Source organism: Enoplosus armatus, chromosome 10 (assembly GCF_043641665.1).
Source record: "Enoplosus armatus isolate fEnoArm2 chromosome 10, fEnoArm2.hap1, whole genome shotgun sequence".
NCBI lineage: Eukaryota > Metazoa > Chordata > Actinopteri > Centrarchiformes > Enoplosidae > Enoplosus > Enoplosus armatus.
In genome coordinates, this window is record NC_092189.1 from 14,517,616 (window position 1) to 14,540,588 (window position 22,973).

General features: G+C 39.3%; 4 protein-coding genes across 5 annotated transcripts; 1 reads left to right on the top strand and 3 right to left on the bottom strand.

Moving 5' to 3' along the window:
• Positions 1-750: 750 nt before the first annotated feature.
• Positions 751-3,415, bottom strand: LOC139291823 (forkhead box protein N2). Its single transcript, XM_070913929.1, has 4 exons — positions 2,804-3,415; positions 2,374-2,495; positions 1,558-1,613; positions 751-1,103 (listed from the first exon to the last, which is right to left on the bottom strand). Exons 1-4 carry the CDS (start codon positions 3,413-3,415, stop codon positions 751-753), a joined length of 1,143 nt encoding a protein of 380 aa, XP_070770030.1.
• A 1,989-nt stretch (positions 3,416-5,404) lies between these two features.
• On the bottom strand, positions 5,405-11,580 carry yif1a (Yip1 interacting factor homolog A (S. cerevisiae)). Its single transcript, XM_070913215.1, has 9 exons — positions 11,530-11,580; positions 11,042-11,099; positions 10,242-10,486; positions 9,434-9,538; positions 8,068-8,146; positions 7,918-7,975; positions 7,661-7,816; positions 7,313-7,406; positions 5,405-6,128 (listed from the first exon to the last, which is right to left on the bottom strand). The coding sequence occupies exons 2-9, from the start codon at positions 11,070-11,072 to the stop codon at positions 5,970-5,972; spliced, it is 927 nt and encodes a 308-aa protein (XP_070769316.1). The 5' UTR covers positions 11,073-11,099; positions 11,530-11,580; the 3' UTR covers positions 5,405-5,969.
• A 3,725-nt stretch (positions 11,581-15,305) lies between these two features.
• Positions 15,306-18,856, top strand: fosl1a (FOS like 1, AP-1 transcription factor subunit a). Of its 2 annotated transcripts, none has more exons than XM_070913265.1 (5): positions 15,306-15,445; positions 15,559-15,680; positions 15,994-16,251; positions 17,359-17,466; positions 17,576-18,856. In XM_070913265.1, exons 2-5 carry the CDS (start codon positions 15,564-15,566, stop codon positions 18,131-18,133), a joined length of 1,041 nt encoding a protein of 346 aa, XP_070769366.1. In that variant the 5' UTR covers positions 15,306-15,445; positions 15,559-15,563; the 3' UTR covers positions 18,134-18,856. The 2 variants fall into 2 exon arrangements, with proteins under 2 accessions (XP_070769366.1, XP_070769367.1); XM_070913266.1 differs by having other exon boundaries at positions 15,317-15,445; positions 15,563-15,680.
• A 2,206-nt stretch (positions 18,857-21,062) lies between these two features.
• ccdc85b (coiled-coil domain containing 85B) lies at positions 21,063-21,665 on the bottom strand. Its single transcript, XM_070913962.1, has one exon. The coding sequence runs from the start codon at positions 21,663-21,665 to the stop codon at positions 21,063-21,065; it is 603 nt and encodes a 200-aa protein (XP_070770063.1).
• Between the last annotated feature and the right edge of the window lie 1,308 nt (positions 21,666-22,973).

Here is a 22,973-nt window from a genome sequence, read left to right on the forward strand (position 1 = left end):
TTTTCAGTGCAATCTACAATTACAACTACATTATAAATTAAGTATATTTTAATGGAAGTATTATACTCAATTACTTTTAGAAAGACAGCATGTTCAGAATAGGCTACAGTAACAAGATATTCAACTTTTGTTTTGAATATTTTTTTCCTCATAAAGTAACCTCTATGAAAACCTTCTTATAAAGAAAAGACATATTCATATTCAAATGGTAATATTGTGGATGTGAGTCAGTGCGCTGGTCAGGGTATTCCTTAAAAGAGCTATTTTTGTACTTTTCTTGTACATGTTTCAACGCTATACAAAATCTTACTTTAACTTGGGAAGCACTCCTTCCACCCCTGAGAATGAACTCAATGTGTTAAAAAAAATCACAGTGGAAAACCTAAAAACTTATTGTATTGAAGACCATACTCTATTAATACTTTCCTCTGTTTTAAACTCTCAAGTCTGTGTCCAGGTTCTCGTTGTATGGTGTGGTCTAGTGATAAATTCAGCTTCTGCATTGAAAGTGCCTGAATACATGGAAAGTACTGTGATCCACAGTCTTGTTGGTCCATCAAAATGTTGATCTATATTTTCACCTAACTACAAGACAAGCATAAGCCTTAGGGCAGTGTCAACGTCTCAGGAAGAAGCAGCCGATTTGCCAAACATCATCAGTCTATCCTTTATCACTTAAGACTTGTTCGTTGGAGTATTTGCTTACAATCGATTGAAGCATTGCCTCATTTGTGATTGTTAAATATAATGTTAATATCCGCCACCTGCTAGGTCCAGCAGTGACCCAGCAGCCTCCTGGGCCTCAGCATCCAGCTGAAGGATCTCCACAGTCTCCAGGTCCAACTCGGTGTCCCCCGGCAGCACCAGGTACTGGTACTGGTGAGACTGGTAATAGTGTAACTCGATGTACCCGCTGTCTGACAGGGGATCCTTCTCCATGTCCACGCTGACCTCGTCCTGCTGGTATTCAACCGACTCCATGGTGACGAGCTCCTCGTGATCCGGGGTCAAAGGGCACGGTGGGTTTTCAGAGAATGTCGGGTTATCATTAGTGAAGGTTTGGGGTGAGGGCGTGGAGAGGAGGAGGGTGTGAGAAAGAGGATCTGCATGAGTAAAAATAAACAATAAAAGTAGGAAATGACAGATCATAGTGTTCAAGCCGAAAATGAGACATTAATATTAATAACTTGTTTTCGTACAGGCTGGTTGAACAACCACTTGTCAGATTCTTCAGTGAGCATGTGAGGCCCATATAGTGCATACGCCCCGATATAAAACGAGAGGACATAAAGGGGACTAAGCTAGGCTATTGCTGGGTTGCCAAGGTAATAGAAGGTTGTTGCCGTGACAACAGAACACAAACATAGGAACAATGTCGCATGCTGAGAAAGCTGCAGAGAGGGAGAAAAGCTGCAGGTAATAAAAGTGTCACAGAGAGCTGTTACTCCATTGATAAAATGTTGTAGTGTAAAAGAAATTCATAAAGGGTCAAATATGTAAATTCTTGCGCTAATTAAGTGACATGAGCCTGCGGTGAGTCTCCTCATCGTCACTAACCTGAGATTTCCAAAGAGTCACACACTGTAGGCACCCCAAATTCAGATCCTTCCAACCTGCACACAGCACGGCAAGATAGTTAGACAACAACATACATATAGTGTTTGTTTTGTTTGTTTAAAATGCACCTCAGTAAGGGTTAAGGTTTTGTCATTAAAATGTAAAATTATTCAGACACACCTCACCCACTGAGGCAAATTATATTTTACTGGTCTGGTTAGAAAGCAAACCAGAAATATGTACTGTATTAACAGAGAAAAACAACTCAATCAACACAGGAAATCTATAAAAAAACAGAAAATAGTGAAAGATCCTCTTTGCAATTTGTAAGAAGATATGGTATTCAAAGATATTCAATTTAAATTTACTTCAGCAGCTAATTCTCACATTTGAGAAGCTGGTGCTATTAAATGATTCCTCAGATAAGTGACGTAACTGATCATCTAAATTGTTGTTGAATTATTTTCTGTCAATTAATCAAGTAATTGATCAATCGATTAATTGTATCACCACTAATACTTAGTATTGATGTTTTGTCTATTATCTGACTGAAGAATCAGTCAACAGAAAATGTATTTGCTCCACTTTTGGTAATCAGTTGTTTTAGTCATTAAGTAAATACAGTAAACCAAACATTCTCTAGTCTCAACTCCCAGCCTCACAGGGGTGAGGAGCTGCTTCCTTTTTATTTATTGAGCAATTTTAAACTTTGAATTTACAGAGTTAAAGATTAATAAAAGAAAGATTAACTCATAATGAAAATTGTTGTTTGTTGCGGCCTTGTTGCACATACTCAAACTGTGTGATTATACTCACAGTGCAGGCTTGTTTATGAGATTGCTGTTGGTGCTGTGATAACTGTGGGTCTTCTTCAGTACCTCGAGGAGTGCTGGCCGATACCCTGGACACACACACCACAGCGATCCTTTCCCCACTGACTGAAACAAATATACAAAACCACTTGAAACATTCAAACTGCAGCGGCCCATGCAAAGATGTTACATTAGACCGTATAACAACCATAACACAACATTATAATAATTTCCCTGTAGGGCAGTTTAATGCTAATGTTTATGACTACAGAGCTGCACATCTGGATTCAGTGTGTTGCTCAACTACATTTCAGTGGGATGGATGCTTTCAGATATGGATGCTTGAACCTCTGTCCTATAATTTAAACACCATCTCTTTACTCACTACATGACCCAGTTGCTCTTAATGTGGTAAACGTGAGTCGTGTCCCAACCTGGCTCTTGTCCCTCTGAATGCGACGGAAGCTCTTGCTCAGGGACAGGTTGTGTCTGACAGAATTCCTCCAGCCTCCAGTGGCTGTCCTGTAGTAGGGGAAATTGTTCACAATCCATTGGTAGATGTCCTTCACTGGAAGCCTCTTCTCAGGTGAATCTTCTAATGCCATGAAAATCAAACTACTGAAGGAGTAAGGCGGCTTAGACAAGGCAGGAGGAAGAGGTTGGGTAGGTGCGGAGGACTCTAACTGAGGCAGTGTACTCATTTTGGGAAGGGGCTGCAGTGGGAGCAGGTTGCCCCTCTGATGCAGCCAGTTGAGGCATGTCAGGTCATCTTGGTCGGATATGTTTGCCGGGCTGAGGCAAGGCATGTTTTGTCCTTCGAGGCACTGAGACGCTGGGCAGTGTGAAAGAGGGGAGGAAGAGTGAATAGACTCTGCTGTTGCTGGAGACAGTGAGGAAGGGGAAGGGGGGAATGAAATAGGTGAAAGTGGGAGCGAAACAAGGCCATTTGAGCAGGTCTGCTGCTGCGAGGAGGAGAAAGGCAGGGACCCTCCGAAAGTGGTAGCACATGGTGATGAGGGTGGCAGTGTGTGAGAGCTATTCTCCATGTCTCTCCCAGGAGGAAACGTTAAGGGTCATTCAGCTGTGCCTCTGCTGAAACATGACAGAAATCAATCAAAGTTAGTGCTGTAAAAGGGAGCAACTAAGTACTAAAGTCAGTCCTCAGTTTTGTTTACATAGTCCAAAATCACAAATATGCCTCAAAGGGCTTTGTTATCAGAACAGCATAAAACACCTTAAGGAAAAAACAAAAAAGCCCTCTTCCAGACTGTTCAGAAAAGCAACAGAGTAGACAGAAATACTTTTATTTTCTGTTTACTTTAAGGAACAGTAAACCAAACTTTAAAAACTACCTTTCAAAACAAAAACAATAACTCAAACATGCAGTTCATTTCCACTCCAAATAGTTAGATTAAAAGAGCTTCTGAGAAAAAGCTGGAGAAAAGCAAAAAACAGCTCTATCCAGTTAAATGTTAGCTATCTGTTCCCCTCTGATGAGCATCCACTTAACGTTCAAAGTCCATTATATGTACAGTCTTACAGTCCCATCTCCCGTGTTAATACACGCAAAACGTGGCCAGTGGACAGGTGCAGGTCTCTTACAAAGTCATTGTTGCTTGTAGCTATACATGAAGGTACACTGAATGTGCGCTGGTATCGATTAAATGCTTTTAGCAAACTAATACTAGACTTGTTGCGAGTAAAATCACATTTATAACGCTCTGAACGTTTGTATGTGATGCCACATGGCTCTACAACACAGTTCAGTAGGCAAATGGCGGCACAATATAAAGTTTCATTTAGTCAAGACAGCCGCCTTTTCCTCACACAGGTAACCCACTCGCTGATGTTAGCTAAAGCTTTAAATGCATAATATCAACTAGTTTCTCACCAAATCACCAAAACGATAATTCTGGCAGAAGTCGGAGCTCCTTCAATGTCCCAAAACACGTCGATCAAAAGTTAAAGGTGAAATTCGGGTGTTCAAAACTAGAATCGGACTCGGACACCTCTCGCTCCGTGTTCTGTTGCCGTCCGAGGTTTCCATGGAAACGAATAGGACGCTTTGCAGTGTGCGCGTTCCCAGGCGCGCTCCCGCGTCGATTCACTCTCACACCAACCAACACTGGGGGGACAGTAATAATAGCAATACTCCAGTGTAAAATACCTCGTGAAGTATAAAGTAAACAAGTAGTAACAGTAGTCAAATGTATTCATGTAGTGTAAAAATACTGCATGGAGTATTAAAAGTAATCATTATGCAGTACAATGACTGTGTGAATATTATATATACTACTATTGGATTATTACAACTGATGCATTAATGTCTAAGCAGCATTTTAATGTTGTGGCAGGTCGAGGTGGGGCCAATTCTAAATTTTTAAGTACTGTTGGGTGGTTAATAAATAAAAATGCATATTTTACATGCTCATAATTTGTGTGTAAAATCTGAATCGGCAAAGTAACTAGTGACTATACATTTCAAACAAATGTAGTGAATTTGAAGTAGCATAAAATGTAGACACTCATACCATACAGTACAGTAACTCAAAATTATACTGAGGTATAGTGCTTAGTTAAATTCCACCATGACAAATAGCCTTCTGAGGGCTAATTTCAGCTAGTAATGCATCATGTTTTACAGTATGAGCTTATTATGTCTGGCATGTAACACCTTATGCTATAATGACTTTATATAACAGTTGCTGTAAATATGCCACAATGTAATGGAGTAAACATAAATTCTCACAAAATGGCAATTCTCATGTAACATGCCACTACCTCAAAATTGTACATAAGCACAGTAATTCTAAGTAAATTAATTTCAGCTACTTTCCACCTTTGAGAACAACTGTATAACTTTGCAACACTTATCTGTCTCATTCATAGACTGTAGGCCAAACACTGAGCTCTGGTACAATCTTTAGAAATAACTTATAATCTTATTAACTGACAGTAAACAACAAATACAGAAAAACGTTCCCTACAGAACTAGCTGTTAGCATGGAACACAAAAGTCTCAGAAACTGTTAAAATTGAATGCACAAAGCTAAATATATTTATTTTTTTCTACAAAAAGTCCAAACATTGTCATGCTTTGTCAAATGTAGATAAATAAAATCCAGGATTCACCAGAGAAGGGGAGATAATACAGCAACATTACCATACCAGAAAAGTGGCACTCGAATCATGTGTGTAAGTGTGGTGTGTAAATACTGGAAAGCATGTACAGAGACATTATATAAAAGGAAACTTGAACGGATGAGTTCTGATTAAACTAATGTCACAATGAAAGCCCTTGTTTTCAAAGTTAGATGGCCAAAAATAAGCATTTGTCTGTGTTACTGTACACTCATGGTGGAAAACCACAGTCTTCTGGTGAGACGTTTTCTGTGTCACACTTGGTGGTTAAATCAATGAAACCATTTCATTATGAACATCTCAATCTGACAAACTCAACACGTGCTGCAGTTCAACACAGTCTACATATGTTTTGAGTTTACAGACAAAAGAGCATATAAAGGCGATTGTACAAGCACCCAACAACCACATACTTTTGGGTCCAGGTTATTGGACTTCAGGTTATTAAATGCCTCACAGTCACCTGACCAAGTGAGAGGTTAACCAATATATAATGATCGGCTGAAACACTGCAGTAGCTACAGTGATATAAAGGCGTAATTGAGGTTTGGCACTTGATCCAGTTCCCATGGAGTCCGCAGAGAGAGAGGGAAGGATCTTCATTTTCAGAGATCGAACCTGCGAAGATAGAAACATCTTTAAACCTGCAATTCAGGCTAACATAAGTGATAGGAGTATATAAGTTACAAATCTGACTTGATTAAAGGAAAAGTTCAACATTTTAGGAAATACACTTGTGCACTTTGATGGCTATAGTTAGATGAGAAGATTGATATCATTCTCATGGTTGAACAGGAAGCAGCAGCTGGTTAGCTTAGCTCGGCACAAAGACTGAAAGCTTAGCCTTGATCTGTCCAAAGTTAATAAAATCCACATAGCAGCTCATAAAGCTCACTCATTCACACATTTTATTTTTTAAATTTAATTTGTACAAAAACTGAAGAGTAAAAACATCATGTTCTGATTCCGATTCTGATGTTGTGGTTTTACGGGGGGGTTTATGTGCCGGACTATTTCTAGGCCAGGACCAGTAAGTGCCTGGCAACATCACCTTGACGATAAGACTTCATGCGAGCTGCTTTTTCTTGTTTACAGTCTTTGTTAAGCTAAGCTTAACCAGCTGCTAGCTGCAGCCTCATATTTAACATACAGACATGAGAGGGGTATTGATCTATTCATTTAACTCTTGTCAAGAAGTGAAAAAATCCATGCTATACATTTTTAGTAGAGCAAAAATAGAATAGACAGTAATGTAGCTTATATAAAACAATTCGTCATTGTTAGTTTTAATAACTAAATGTAATATAGTGTAATAATGAATAATGTGATAATGCTAAAAGCTGATATGTTGTTGTTGCACTAGACATCTGTGTATTTGCCTGAACCTGAGGGCTTACACACCTTATTATATTTTACATACAGTTTGTGTGTATTAGCTGTTCTCTTTTCTTTGTGTATTCTGTATGTTTGTTTCTTTATTATTCTCTGAGAAAGGACAACTGAAATGGAAAAAACAACATCTAAATATGTAAATATCTGACCTACTTATGGAATATAATTAATTATAATTACATAGGCAATCAGCACCTTTTATGAACTATAAATATCCCACACTGATGAAACACAATACTGCTGTGGATAAGAAATGTACAAGCTTATTAGCTCATTATGAGCTGAGAATTATGCATGTGTGGTATTAAATAATAAAGTATATTATAGTTTTGTCAGATTGTATGTTGAGTATTTTGATGATGAAAACTCCACTATAGTGGATGACGTCAATGAGGACTCAAAATACTTACAATAAAGAACATAAGGGCACAAGAGGACCAGGCAAGGGCCACAAAATAACCATCACTGCCGAACAGTAAGCCACACAACATTGTGAAGATCATCCTAGAGGAGAGGCATAAAAAATGTATTCATAATGTTTCAAAGTACCTCAACATGAATGTGTAATGCAGTTAACACATTTAAAAAATCTTTATTTACAAAGGTACCTTTTAATCAGAATCAATGTATGATTTAGCAGTTAATCGGTTTAGTTATAATAAACAAAAAGTTGGAGCTTTAGTCTAAAACTAACCATCACACTGATTTGCTAATATAAAACATAATCATATGCATCTTGAGTACAACATGACATTTACCCAACATATTTGTATCCGCTGTAGGCAATAAGATCAAAGGTTGAGAGGTCGCTGTGTACTGTCAGCAGGTACAAACTCAACAACATCACCAAGACCTCGATGATGACCCACACGAGGGCGGTGCTGGCACACAGTCCAAGAACCTCAGGACTGAACCTTCACACAAAGATAATACACACTCCTTATTTGACTTATTTGATACGAACATATTTACTGTGAGCCATAAAGTAAATTAGAGGAGGAAGAATTCACCTCACCTTTTCTGAATGCCCAGGGCCATTCCAGCAAGTAAAATGTACGTAATGAAAGCCATTGCTGAAAGACAAAAAGTGCACTAAATACATGCACGCAAAATAGGCATCCCAAAACGCTCTGCTATTGATAATCTGTATTTATAGAAAACTTACTTGGAATGTAAAGGTCAGGGGCATTCACATCCTGTCTTGGAGTCAGTGGAGTGTCCCGATGGTAACGAACTTCCCAATCCTACCAAGAACACACAAGTACAGTATGAATGATCCTGCAGAGTTTAACAGTGTTGTAAGCAAACACTTTTTTTTTTTTTACCTGAAGGGTCTACTGGATGGAACAACTTAGATTACATAAAACACTAAAATGGTTTAGACAATCACTATATCAAAGTTAATTTAGACTTGATATAATTAAAGGTTTATGATCCATTATAAGTAAGAATGGAGTAAACAAAGACAAATAGACATTTTGGGCAAGTACAACAAGACAGGTGTCTGGCTTTGTTTTGTTTAACAGCTTGCTGCCCTCATTAAAGGATGATCGATATTTTTGTTACTGTCAACAAATTCTATGAAAAGACCAACAATGTGTTAGTCCATCTCTGAATGCTTTCAGACTTCTGTATCCTCTCTGTGATACCCAGAGGCCCATTTGTTCCAACTGAAGATGTAAATCTTTAAAAAACGGGTCAAAAATGTTGTTTCAATTTTTTTTTTTAAATGTTGAATAATTTCCCAAAAAAGCAGAGCAGTGTAGTTTTTAGCAAACATTACTTAAACAGGAGCAAGTAGTTGTTGGGGACCATTTTCAGCTGTGGGAGCAGCAGGATGGTGCATGTGGGATCGACTCAAAATAAACTGCAGCGCCCATGTGCATAGCAATGAAGGAACACGGTGTGGCTCATTGATGTGTTTTTTTAATAGTTTATGAGAATAGAGGACCTTATTTGTACAAAGGAATAAGTTATATCAAGTTTTTGCTACACAGACAATACACATCAGTTAATTGTTGGTTTAGGTCTTTTCATAGTTTTTGTTGACAATAAGAAAAATATAGAATATCACCGGACTTACTCCTTTTAGTAAACCACAGTTGTGAGGTACTCCATGCAGATTAAACACTACACCCAACATGTGACAGTTGTGAATACTATGTAATAACACACAGTATTCAGGGTCAAACAGTAAATACAATGTGACCCTGGTCTTGTAAGGAGAGTTTGCACTCTGTGTAGTTTGTATATTATCAGGGCACAGAATGTTTGAAGTGGTGACTTAATTTACAATCTGAATAAGTTAAAGTGTGTGGGAATTAACTGAGCTCCCTGTGTTTCTATGTACGCACTGGCAATCGGTAGTGATTAAGTAGCTGATTATCTTGTTCACATGGTTTCAACGTGATAAGTGGTTGAACATATGATACCAGAGAAAATTATCATGCAGTCTTTGACTATTGAATGTTTTGTGTCGTCTCGTACGTTCATGCAGCACAAAGTCTGATGGGATGAATAGCTCTGATTACCTGATGTGTATAAGGGAACATGAGGATCATAAGTTTCTTCAATACATATCTGGTGTCGACGGCAAAGAAGTATTTCAGCTTGTTCACAGACATGAATCTGCTGATCTGAAAGGCAAAGGAAGTGCAAACATTAACTTAACAGATGAGAAGCTGCAGTCTGCCAATGTTAATAAATACAGTTGAGTCATAGTCATTTTTAAAGAAGGCTGTGGCTGCCCTCAGGATTGTGCATCACTTTGGCTTGACACCCAGTCTATGTACTTTGAACCACCTGTGTATCAAGTTGCCAATCCAGCAGAACATCAGTTTTATTTACATGCCATCCACGGGCAATTGTTCTTCCTGGGTGTGAAAATTCATCAACTGTTATTTTATATTAATAAATGGTCTGCTTGATCTGTCCACTAAAAAAGGCACCCTTTAGACACAAAGTTTCAATTGTGAAAAGGCTCTGGATGTGAATAACATCAGGCAAAGGAGCAAAAGCAGAATGACTCCTGTTTAGACCTATTATCTTATCATATATTAAGAGTCAGGCTGTGTCTAACTTATGTCTGCTTAGTCATACAGCTACAGAGAAACTTTAAAACCTTGTGAAAGTTGTTCACAATGTGTTTGGGGTGCATTTAAACCAGTTTTTAAAACAGTCAAATTGTGATTCAATCACCCAAGACACATTTTTGAGGATGGTGTAAAGTGGTACCAATTGCCCAAACTAGGCCATGACATTATTTATAGGTTACTGGGTTAACACTGTACCCCACACATAGAGTACTGTACATCATATATTAAGAAACCCTTTGAGTACCTCTTTGTTTACCATATCCTTTCCTTGGTTGGCTAATGAGGAGCCGTACATCACTGCAGCGTTGGCCATTGGGTCAGTAAACAGGTTGTCCACCCCTGCACCTCCTTGCATGTCATTTGAGGGTCCTCCCATATTGTACCCAGGAGTGTAGTATCCTTGACTGTTCATTACCGGTGCTGCAGAGCTGGTGTCTTCAAACAGGACAGAATCTGCTGTGGGGGGAGCTGCACGAGCTCTCGGTTTAGCTGTGGAAAACATGGTATCAAGTCTTTGTGAGAAACAATTATATGTGATGACCAAGATAACATGAGGGGCTCCTTAATTAATGCTGCTGTTCTGAGCTTTTGTAGGAATTTGATTTAATTTCACTACAGTTACTTAAAAATGTGCCCACATCCGTTGTTAAAGTCATAGTATGAGTGATTGTCAAGGTTTACACTCAGTTGCCAGTTTATTAGATACCCTCAGCTACCGTCATTGGAGGCCATAGTTTGTGGTGCTGTCGAATTGTACTGCAATATACTTACAGGTGTTTCTAATATTTTGTCAACCCCACGTATATAAATTAGGGAAGGCATTATAGCCCTCGTGCAGGTAAGATTGTGGTACATTAAACTGCATTAGTGTTATTTAGGTGTACCTCACAAACTGGGATCTTTTAGGGTATATCACCAGTCATGTGACAGCACCAGTTGAGTTAGTTGTCTTGCTTTAGTAAGAAATAGGAAGTAGACACTATGGATGGATAGTTTGCAAAATCTTTAACTGACGGTAACATAGTGATTCACATTTCCACTTACTTGCTCGGTACCCATGATGTGGCAAGTCCATTATGACGTTCGCAGACGTTAACGTTAGCTTAAAATAAAAACAATAACACGTTAGCTACATTTCACCTTATTTATCGCTTTGTTAAACGAATTCATCATGGTCAGCAAGATAAATAAAGCATTGTGATGCCATGCCACAGCTAACATTGATAGCATTCAATTACTTGATATCAGTAAGAGGCTGGCTTGCAACACTTTCATGCTAATACTTGCTAGCTACCCAGCTAACCTACGAATAAACTTATTTAACGCTAGCCACTGTTGCTGCCAGTTAAGGCTAACAGTTAGCTACCTAGCCATGCGAGCTACGGTAATGACATCATATTTTCAATTAATACTCGGTGGAAGAGCACAGGTGATAACAATATACTCAACAGTAGCATTTCAAGTTTCCATACAACTTGTCTAAGGGTTAATGTTATAATCATGAAATAGATAACGAGCATAAGTGCACTTACCGACACAGCTAACGTTGTTAGCTAGCTACGTGGCTACCAGACTGTTCTGACTGATCCCACCCATCCACTGCGGTTGGTCGACTTCAGTGTGCCTGCGTGGCAGAAAACCATCTAAGTACAAACATGAAAGTAAACAGATGTACCAATACACACAGGTAACAGTTAATGCTAATACTTCCATGTGCAAATCTTACTTTCCTTCCCATTTCCTACCAATGCTTAACTGTTTGTTGGGATAGCAAGGTAGGTTACATTTTAACTTTAGGGAGCCATAAACTTATTACATCTCTGAGCAGAAGACAACACCAGACTTACTGCAGCACAGTTTCTCTCATGTTATCAGAAATATTGAAATAAAATGTATAGATTTAAGTATGCCGGTACAATGTGGGGTGTGTGGTGGCCAAGGGATAAACAACATATATAGACAGTTACTCTGACAGCAGAATACGCTTCACTTTTTAGAATAACGTTTTGAACTCAAAACGTGATATAATTATAAATTAAAGAATAATGCATTGCTGGACCACCTACATCATTGTTCTATTCATTACAGGTTAATGTTTTATTTATATAGTCACATTTATATAGTTACAAATCACCAATTTGCATTACAAATTTGCCTCATGGTGCTTTACAAACTTTACAACATACCTTCTATTCTTAGAAAGAGTTTCAAAAATGTAACAGTTGAAAAGTAATCAAGTACATTTACTAAAGTACTCTACATCTGGTACTTGTATTTTACTTGAGCATTTTCATTTTGAGCAACTTTATACTTCTACTAGTGCATTTTAGGGAAATATTGTACTTTTTTACTAATATCTATTTAAAATGTGGTTGAAGTTACTACATACTTTCCATATTAAGATTTTATATAAAAAAATACATGATGAGTTCATAAAACTTTAATAATGCAGTTAAATTTAGCTCCATCTGGACCAACTGCAGGGCTACTACTTTCACTTTTGCTACTCAAGAACATTTGGTTGCTAATACTAATAGAAATTTTAATTCAAGGCTTCTACTTGCACTACTACATTGTTGTCTTGATACTTTTAAAGATCTGTACTGATACCACCCCTACTGTAAATGGACAGTGTTTTGGAATGAGTACTTTTACTACATTTAAGTACTAATACATCTAAACTTTGAATGCCAAGCTGATAAGAAATGATACATTATATTAGGCTATATAATATTTCCCACACTATTTACAGTAAGAACACTTGCATTATAGTAATATTTAATATGATTCACTTTGTATTTAATTGTAGTCATTTATTGATATTGGACATGACATTCATACAGTGTGACAATCAGAACTGTCTTATTACAGAAATATTCAAAACTGCACTGTACAATCACAGTAAGCTATCTACCCATGGTACTGAACCATGAATCGACAAGATGTGATTTGCAACACCCACTAAACCAAATACATTTAAGTGTATGTGGCATGAGGATGCTGTTATGCTCTGTGAAGCATGTGTGTGTGGGTGGATGGGTGGGTGGATGGGTGGGTGTGGATGAGTTATGTGAATACATGTGGAGTTTTTTAGGGTGAGTAAATGGAAATGGAATCTAAACGTCCTTCTTCCCCCCAGAAAATGTTAACTTTTGTGGAGAAAATGTGGAGTAGAACAGAAAACAACAACTTACTCTCACTCTCACTTGTGAATATACATAAACTTCAAAATCTTTATTTTATTTTATTCAAATGGGCATGTCTGTCTGTCAGCAGATCTTTTCTTGGAAAATAAAAGATAAAAGAAACAGCCAGTGGGTGAATGAAGGTGCAATCGGAGAAAAGGGTGTCCAACATGTTGTGACATGTCACAATTAGAGACATAGCAAGTGTGTCATCATTGCATTCCGGAGTCTTTAGTCATCTGACGCTCACCTTTACCCTGTATTCTCTTCATATGATACCATCAACCACATTGGAAAAGAAAACATCCTGCATGTGTGTCCTCATTATCACAGGGTGTAATATTGTTGAAATATGAGACTCAGTAGTGAAATGGGCCAATGAGCAACAGGTAAAGGCTTTGTTAAATGTCATGCTCCTGGCAGTTTCAGTTTTTGTTCACTGTCTCTATTCCCATTCATAAGTTATGAAGAGGCCGAAGCCCACAGTTCAATGTCTCAATTTCTATATAGATGAGGATCATTCATCTGCACTATTTTTTCCTTTTCCTCCAAAAAAGAGACCTCTTTTAGTGGACTAGAAACTGCCTTTGCAATTAATTTTTAGTGAATTCAGAGTGGAATTGACAATCCTTATTCCTAAGAGAAGAATTAGCAGTAATGTGAGACATTGGTGCAACAGTCAGCAGCTAGGAGAAATCAGCTCTTGCCGGGAACTGTGTCCTTTGGGACTGCAAGGTCAGCAGCTGTTGTGTCAGACTAGGCTTACCGACTCTACAGCAAGCGTTTTTTGAATCTTTACTAGGTACTATATTGTGCATGCAAGTAAAAAACAGTCGTTGAAACGGATGGTGAAATAATCGAGCAGCTTTGTGGCCGTCGACTGACTCATCTCCACAGGCATGCGTGCACATTGATGTGGTTTGCAAAGTGAGAGTGACTGCCAAAAACCTCAGCACAATTAGGCACATGCACCCAGCCTTGCCCACACTTTATATTCTATTTCATAAGGCATCCTGTAGTTTATATGCAACCTTGAAATTAATCCATATTTAAGAAGAGTATTAGAATAGCATTTTTCATCTTCCAGCTGTTTTTCGTCACAGACCTGACAGCTATATGATGAAATGTCAGAAATGTTGGAATTTTGAGTTTTGAAGTCCATAATTTCACAGTTATTAGTAAGGTAGTGTACTTTTAACTGAAGTTCAAATTACATCAATTACTGAATACAAGTTTCATCATTTCAAGATATTTATTATTTTCATTATTATTTAAGTTCTGAAATGGATCTGAAAATGAAAACTACTAATTATAAGTTGACTTAACTTAACATTAATTCAACCTATTAATTTACATAAGATAATGATAACAGATTGTGATTTCATTATAGGCCTGTATGATGTTTTACAGTGTAAATTTAAAGTCAGTAATTTCACTTTGACATAAGGTTTTGCTAAGTAGTATACTTATAAATACAGTCAAAATGACATTTATCACTAAATACGAATGTTTTAAACTCTAAACGAGCATTGGTAATGGAAAAACTGTGCATTTATTTGCAGCGATAATGAGAAAACTAATCTGCCTTTATTTTGTAATTTCATTAATTCAATTTTGAACTCTGATGAATTCCACGTAGGTTTTTAAAACCAGTATTTTAGTTTGTTGAAATTGTAATGACCACATCCAATAGTATAGCAAATATTAAAATAACAGTAAAGTACAGTTTAAATAACCATTTTTTTATTAGTTTATATAAGTAGATTTTTACTCTTCAAATGTAACCTTCGCTTTAATAAAATATTATGTAAGTGGCAGTCCTTCCACTGGAGTAGGACACTGTGGTAGTATTTCATCGTCTACATCAGAAATCACAGAGCAGAGAGACTCCGCTGATCAGACCGTGAGGTGGAGCGTCTGTTTCTGTCTGAGGGATCCCGGGCTCTACTCTCAGGAGGAAATTCTCACCATATATGGTCAATGACGTCGCGACACGTGGTTCAATTCGTGAGAGATTCCAGACAACACTATTTCCCGTAACTACGGAGGGGCGTGGCGGACCTATGGTGCCGCTTTAAGAGTTTACAACCGCACAATCATTCCCAGACTTTGGCTTCTAGGTGTATGACTAAGGACGAGAGGATGAACTGAAAGTCGTTTTCGGAGGTTTTTGGGCGATTTGAAAAAAAGCGAGGCGATATTTTCTTCCTTATCCCCCCTTGAAGACGGACCTATTTGGACTCTACCGATTTACCGCAATAAGGTGGGCTTACCCAGAGTTTGAATTGACACACGAGACTGAACCTGAAACTTATTTAGTGAGGCCTGAAGGACTTTAAGCTCCATCTGGGTTCAATTTTCTTTTCATTTAAACAGAAAGGATGTATCGCAACTTTGGGAGTCACGGAAGAGGCAACCCGGCGTACACAGGCAGCGTCTCAGGGTCAAACTCTGTATCCCTGGGAAGCACCAGCACTTCAACTACGCAACAGGAGCAGGTAGGTGTACTTTCATTAAACTAGGCTACAGGTTATCCCAGGCAGTTAGGGCAGTTAGGGGTCAAACAGAATGTAAACTAGAATGTGAAAGTAAAATAAGAATAATAAAACAGTTTTGTAAACTCAATATTTATTAATGTAATGTAGTAATGATAGTCTTCATCATCTGTTATATTTTACTTTAATTACTTCACATTTATGCCCATGTGTTTTGTTACTGATCACATGTTGGATCTAGGATCAGGTCTGTGACAGTACTTTTCGCTCATCCACTAACTTTATCCACATTTTCTTTTTGATTTATTTTCCCCAGAAGTTTACAATGGCTGGCAACAGTCAGTTTGTACCAAGCCTCAATGCCATCACAACCAACCAGGACCTCCAGTGGTTGGTCCAGCCCTCCCTCATGCATCCACCGGGCCCTTCACGTTCTCCAGTGCCTCCTTACCCAACCCTCTCAGGGGCACGGCCGCTGGGTCCACCACCTTCCCACCCCCATCTTCTCAGACCAGGGGTCATAAGAGCAGCCGCAAACACTACAGCCCCGACACGCCGCAAGAACGATGAACATGTAAGTGGTCCTTAAATTATGAAGATATATAGTGCCAAAGAAAGAGACACTGATGATTGTGGATTTGTTGCATTTATGCTGTTTGAAAAGTGAGAGACTAAGACAAAGTAAAAGGAGCTCTCTTGGGATTCATATTTTCCCTAGAGGGAATGCAGATAGTGAGGTGTGGACAATAGCTCAATCATTTCTGTGTAACTAGTGTGTAATATCCTGTAATACTCTCTGACACAACTGTGTCATTTCCTTTAGACTTACACATCAGATGAATACATTTGGAAATAGGATAAGATTAGACTATTGGGAGCTGTTATTTAATACTTTTTAAAAATACGTTTTCAATCATTAGGTCATTTAAAAAAGGAAAGAATACCCTCCAGTGACAAACACACACTGTTTATGTTCTTTGATGGTGTTTACTTTGAGTCGATGTTGACTCAGGGAAAAGATCACCTGTGACACACTGTTTGCAAAGATCTGCTTTTTGTTGTAAGAGCAATGTTACATGTCAAAACAAGATAGCACAAATGTTCAAGTGACCCAATCCAACTCAACTTTAACCTTCAGATCCATCACCATGTTCGTCACCACCGCTGTGTAATTTTTTTGTTTCATCAGGCACATGTTGGCACATATCCCCGTCACAGTTTTGTTCTTGGAGTTCATGGTACAGGAAGTGGACTGTCATGTGACTCACAGGGGCAAGTCATTTTCTGTGACTCACACCTGAGTCACAGCTGTGCTCTGTGCATGACTCATCACCCTGAAAGGGCGGGAAATATTGGAGCAACGGCAATTATTCAGTAGGGCGCTGGATGAAGTCAGAGTCAGGATGTTACAACGGCACAAAAGCTCAGACATTTCAAGATCATTCAGCCGCCATGACTGTGATGACTCAGTGCACACACATGGTGGTAGTATTTCTCATGTGTCTCATGTTGTCTCTGCTGCACTCCCAACACTATACGTTTGATATACATTTTTTGCCTTAAACAAGAAGGTTTCACAATCCAACTTCACACATTAAATGTGGTTTAGAGTTTGACTTCACTGTGTCAGGTTAATCTATTTCATGTATTTTAATCTTTTCCCTTCTCTTTCTCATTAAAGTTATCCCAGGAAGAGATGGAGAGACGTAGAATAAGAAGGGAGCGGAATAAACTGGCTGCAGCAAAATGTCGAAATCGCCGCCGGGAGCTGACAGACACGCTGCAAAATGTGAGTGAGCATTGTAAAAATGTCATAACGCTAATGCTCGATATACAAGGTATTGGTCTCAATCAGGCATGAGAGAATTAACTTATACATCTGTCTTATCCTGGTGTAGGAGACTGACCAGCTGGAAGATGAAAAGTCCAGTTTACAGAAGGAAATAGAGCAATTACAAAAGGAGAAAGATAAGCTTGAGCTGGTCCTGGAGGCTCACCGTCCCATTTGTAAGATTGAGGACTCTGATTCGGATTCTGATCCAAATCCATCAAGTTCTTCTTTAGGAGGCATCAAAATGGAGCCAGAACACTCCAGAAGACCTGGACCCTCAACCAAGCTGCCAGAAAAGATGGAGAGGCCCAAACCGAAGATAACTATCCCCACCAAGCGTGTGACACCGGCTGCCTCTGCTGTTGCCACTGAATCAGAGTCGCTACACACCCCGGTTCTCACATCCACTCCCTCTCTTACGCCCTTCACAGCTGGGATTGTTTTCACCTATCCCTCTGCCCCGCTAGACACCAGCGCCTCGATCACACCCCATGCTTCATCACATCATGGAAACGTCCCACATTGTCAAGCCCCACAGCCCTGTGGGATCAGTCATCGCCGCAGCAGCAGCAGTGGTGACCAATCAGATCACTCCCTGCACTCCCCGACCATCCTCACTCTCTGATTGGCGGCCATGTCAACCTGGCAAAACACTAATGTTCATTTCATAGCAGTCATAATGTGAGTGAAGAAAGGGTTCTCTGGGAAACATGACAGAAATGATGATGATGTGAGAACCATTTCAAAATGAGCTACATGCATCTGCTTCATTTCAGCTGTTTAGAAAGTTGATTCTGCAAATTAGTGGCATTATCAGGATATGAATGTTACACTCTTTTTAGTTTTGATATAAAGTCTTTATATTTCTAATGTTAAAAGCTATCAGGTAGAATGATTGCATTGCATGCTCAATATATTCTCTAAAGAATTATACAAGCTTTCTAGAAATAACTGTGATAACTCCTAATAATATAATATAATGAATTAATTAACAGTGAGAATTCAGTATAATGTTGCACTTAATGACTTGTTACATTATTACTTCATGTAATGTAACACTTTATAAACGTCCTCACCAAAGGAAATAGAGTATCTATAAGTAAATGGTCCTTATTTTTGTATGGATCTTTTAAAAAAACTAATATTGTCTATGCAAATGATTGACCACTAAGGCTGGGCCATAGGAGTTAATATAGATTATATAATCATGTATTTATTTTTGAGAGTGTAATATATTTTTGGTAATGTTTTCTCAGACAAGTGAACTGTTTTGGTGGGCAGTGCCTTACTTTTATCTTTTGTCAAAGCTGTACTACTTCACAGACAATAAAGAACAATCATAACTGTGTGGAAAGTGTGATGTTGTAATATTATTGGAAAAAAAAAAACAATCAACCGGAAGAAATCATTAGGCCGACACGCATCTCAAAAACAACAGATTCAGTTGAGAATTAAAGTGTGGAAAAGAGACACCAGAATAACCCAAACTGGAGTATTCAATTAATTGATAAGTCGATTGATAGAAGCATCTGCTGCGTTTCTGTGTTTTATTTAATTGTAAACTGAATATCTTTTCTTTGGACTGTTGGTTGGAAAAAAACCCAAGCAATTCGAAGACCTAACCTTTGACGTTGGGAAACTATATTGGGCATATTCCATTTTCTTTCAGATATTTTATAGATTAAATGATTATTGGAGAAAATAATCAGCTGAAAAATCGATAATGAAAATAATCATAAACTGCAGCCCTTTTCCTGACACTTGGTCCATTGCAATGGTTTGATGGCTGCAATCTGGACCGACAAACTATAATGACCGCTCTATGCCCCTCAACTGTGAACACTGTGTTCTCTGTTACTCCATTTCCCAAAAATGAAGTGAATCTCCTGCTAATACAAACATGGCTCAGAGGGCATTGGATTGCTCTGCTAAAATGGGGTTAGAGAGAGAAATAGAGATGGAACTAGAGTCAGATTGAGAGCTAGAGAGCATGAGGGAGAAAAAAAACCCTGTGTGTATGCTGCTGTCAAAGGACGTCTGTGCATCACTAAGTGGGTAAAAGCATTACTGCCCTCTTCAGCTCTCCAGACTGTGCAAATAGGGATCCAAAAATAAAACTGATGAACATCCATAAAGTCAGTCTGTATGACATGACGGGAGCATCAATCAAGCGCAGTTGGTGCGGACACGAAGGTCAAACCAACAAGTGCAGAAATCAATCCTTCATTCTGTGTCATGTAAATGTAAATGCTTGTTTCTGCAAAGACAAACACACAAAGAAAGGTCAGAACAGCACAAAGTGTCATACCCACTGTATTTAAAGCTCTTCAATGCACTACGAGCATAGTCCACCAATAAACAGCTAACGACAAAATAAATCTTTTCTAAACCATGTGCATTATCTATGATTTTAACTGAAATCGGTTAGTAATGCTAGTTAATACAGATAAATCAAGAAAAAGAAGGGTCAAAGTTAAGAGTATCCCTAATGTTACAGGGTAAATACAAAGCATGAGTTACAGAAGACGCAGCTGAATGTCGCCAACTTAAACAAACTGTGGTATGCTAATTGACATCAACAACAACAATGTAATTTAAAAAAAGGTAATACAAGTGAATTTAAACAGCTTGGTTGGAATAGAATAGATTAGAAATCATTCGAACTTGTAGACCTTCCAGTTTGATTACAAAGAGTTTCCAGTTGGATTAAAAAAAGTCACAGAACCTATTCAGTTCAGCTCTGAGTGAGGTCCGAGGACATCTATCATGTCTGATCCAAAACTTTGACAAGTGTGCTGGCTCTGCCCAGGCTCGAGCATATGTACATTATGCACAGCAGCCCCACCCACAGTAAACCTGAAGGGCCTTCACGTCAGACTGGATCACAGGCCTGTACAAATTGTGACAATCATCATGCACATATGGCACTCCAATCCTGTCCTGAGGAAGAGAGTGCATAAAATATTACACATTATTGGGCATCTAGCAAAAGCAAATATCAAATAGTTTCATATTTTATTTTATCACAACTCATCTATTTCAGTGCTATTGGAATTCAGTGGACTAAATATGGCTCAAAACTGGATTGAAATGAATCTTTAGACCCATGATAACGCTGTCCAGTGCAATAGAAAAAAGGCTTCTACCAGTGTAGGCTAGTCCAGTGCATGAGATAAATTTATATATGTGACCCACTTTTTTGGTCCCATTTTTTTTTTCCAACGACAGACCACTGAAAAAGGAGAATTTCCCAAAAACAGAAGAGTCATTAGAAAAAACACTGTAAAATTTAGATACATTATCTTCTGGCAAACATCTATTAAATGTCTTTGTAAAGTCCTGAAAATGTCTATAGTGGTAGAATCTTCGTCAAGTCAAGACCTAGTGGCACACACATCTTTGCAGCATTCAGAAGGCCCTAATGCTTTTGCACCAATTTAATTTGTATTGTCTGACAAAGCTTCTGTGTCTCCATTCTGTCAATCACATCACTCCTAGTCTACAGCTTCCTTATGTGAGTCGGAGAAGCCCTGACTGCTGACATAAACCTGTCATCAGTCATCAGGTGAGCAAACCAAGTGAAGCTGGTCTGGGCTTCCCACGCTGCCTGTGCTTGAGCTCCCGTCCCCCAGGTCCCGGGCCACCATGCAGGGCAGGTTGAGCTCGGTGGACCCTCCGGGGCTGGAGTCACTCCTGCTGACACACTCCTCCTCCAGGACCAGGCAGAGCTCCTTCAGGTCCAAATTCTCCTTCACCAGCCCGTCCTGCATGCGCTCCAGGTCGGCGAGCTTTTTCAAGTAACCGCCCAGGTCCTCCCGCATCACTTTGGCTGCGTGATGCCCGAACAGCTGCCATTCCCTGGCCAGCTTCTTCACTTTGAGCCGGTCGTCGTCCAGGAAGCAGCACAGGTCCCGCAGCTCCACGTTTTCCTCCTGCAGGCGCTGATTGATGACTTTCAGTTCCCTGATTTCAAGGAGGTGTCCCTGCAGCTGTTTGTTTACCTCTTTTATCAGCCGTCCTCGCTGGATGAGAGCTGATATTTTATCCGACTCCTCTTTACGCAGCCGGCTCACCAGCTCCTCTTTGGAGCACGCCAGCAAATCCTCGTCAGACATCTTTGACAGTTCTCTATTTATTATCTCACCTTCGCTACCCATTTTCTATTAAAAAACCTACACCTAGAGGGTACCTGAGAATCTATTAAAAGCGCTGAGATGTTGGGTGCTTCAATGCTCAACACAGAGGCATCACATCCTCGTCTTCATCTGCATCCAGTGTATTCCAGATGTCATATGAGCAATCACGACAGCACCAGAGGCCAAATCATGGCAGAAACGTGATATCTTTATTCAGATGGCTTTTCTCCAAGGCGCTGTGACTTCAGTCCTATTTTGTGCTGATCCCAGTGATTGCTCTCCGTGGATAATGCCTTAATGAGGTCGTGTATGAAAATGCACCGCAAACCCCCGTTAATGTCAATCTGTCATCATCTCAACAGCAGGCTGTGTTCTCCAAAGGCCTCCAAGAATACAACCGTCCTTATTTTACCTCTCCTCGCAGTATTTTGAAGGCAACAGTCGCCCCGTGGGCTTTTCTGTACTGTATGTGGTCAAAGGCCCGGTCGATCCACGGAGGCTTAATCCAGCAGCCTCGGATGCACACCCTGCAGATGTTGTGATTTTTACGTCGCTGGCATCGTCTTATCAGGCTGTGCTCCGCTCGCCTCGGCTGAATGAACTCCGTTCCGCGGTGGCTGGAGGATGAGTCCGCACGGTGCAGCAGCTTTATAAAAATTATTTTCACAAACGATCCATTCTTCAGATAAAAAAACAAAATAAATCACTACCCAATCTGTCTGCTCAAAATAAATGCATCATCTCTGCTCATCCTCTGGGGCTGGACTGTTACCACAACAATGTCCGCCTCCGCCACTTTCACAGTTGTGGCTCCGTTAAGCAGCGAGCTGCGCGTCAAGCTGGATCAGAACCGGAAGCCAGCCTTTGTAGCCTTCAAAATAAAAGCACAGGCTTCTGAAGGTTTAATGAAAGGAGTGAAGAGGTATTGCAAAATATGTTTTGGGGAGTGTATTTAACTACAACATTGATTTCTTACTGACCACAGTTTTTGGTTTGATTGATGGCGTGCTACTCGTGTTTCAATGCAACCGTGTTTCGCTACAACATTGGTTTTATTTTCAGTAATTCTTCCGGAAGTTTCACTTTTTATGATGACTGCTACTTTGACACGTCGGTTTAATAGTGATCAGAAATATTTGTGGTTTCCTTTGAGGTTTCCAGTAGCTCTTCGCATACCATGGCCTACTCATGGTATGATTGTAAATGGAAAAACAGAATGGAGCAGCTCGGTGATCCATCTGAACTGACTCAGGCCATCTCAGCTAGGCTACATTATGAAAAACAACAAGATGTGAGGATGAAGATCTGCCCCATGTGCTCTCTCACTGA

What these genes read in the sequence shown, in the direction of transcription:
- ccdc85b (XM_070913962.1), bottom strand. Translation starts at nt 21,665, where the DNA reads ATGGGTAGCGAAGGTGAGATAATAAATAGAGAACTGTCAAAGATGTCT.
- fosl1a (XM_070913265.1), top strand. Translation starts at nt 15,564, where the DNA reads ATGTATCGCAACTTTGGGAGTCACGGAAGAGGCAACCCGGCGTACACA. An exon ending in CAACTACGCAACAGGAGCAG is followed by an intron (nt 15,681 to 15,993) that starts GTAGGTGTACTT and finishes TATTTTCCCCAG; the next exon opens with AAGTTTACAATGGCTGGCAA. An exon ending in GCCGCAAGAACGATGAACAT is followed by an intron (nt 16,252 to 17,358) that starts GTAAGTGGTCCT and finishes TTCTCATTAAAG; the next exon opens with TTATCCCAGGAAGAGATGGA.
- LOC139291823 (XM_070913929.1), bottom strand. Translation starts at nt 3,415, where the DNA reads ATGGAGAATAGCTCTCACACACTGCCACCCTCATCACCATGTGCTACC. An exon ending in CTCATAAACAAGCCTGCACT is followed by an intron (nt 1,614 to 2,373) that starts GTGAGTATAATC and finishes TGCTGTGTGCAG; the next exon opens with GTTGGAAGGATCTGAATTTG. An exon ending in TGACTCTTTGGAAATCTCAG is followed by an intron (nt 1,104 to 1,557) that starts GTTAGTGACGAT and finishes TTACTCATGCAG; the next exon opens with ATCCTCTTTCTCACACCCTC.
- yif1a (XM_070913215.1), bottom strand. Translation starts at nt 11,072, where the DNA reads ATGGACTTGCCACATCATGGGTACCGAGCAA. An exon ending in AGGATATGGTAAACAAAGAG is followed by an intron (nt 9,539 to 10,241) that starts GTACTCAAAGGG and finishes TTTGCCTTTCAG; the next exon opens with ATCAGCAGATTCATGTCTGT. An exon ending in GCCCTGGGCATTCAGAAAAG is followed by an intron (nt 7,817 to 7,917) that starts GTGAGGTGAATT and finishes CTTTGTGTGAAG; the next exon opens with GTTCAGTCCTGAGGTTCTTG.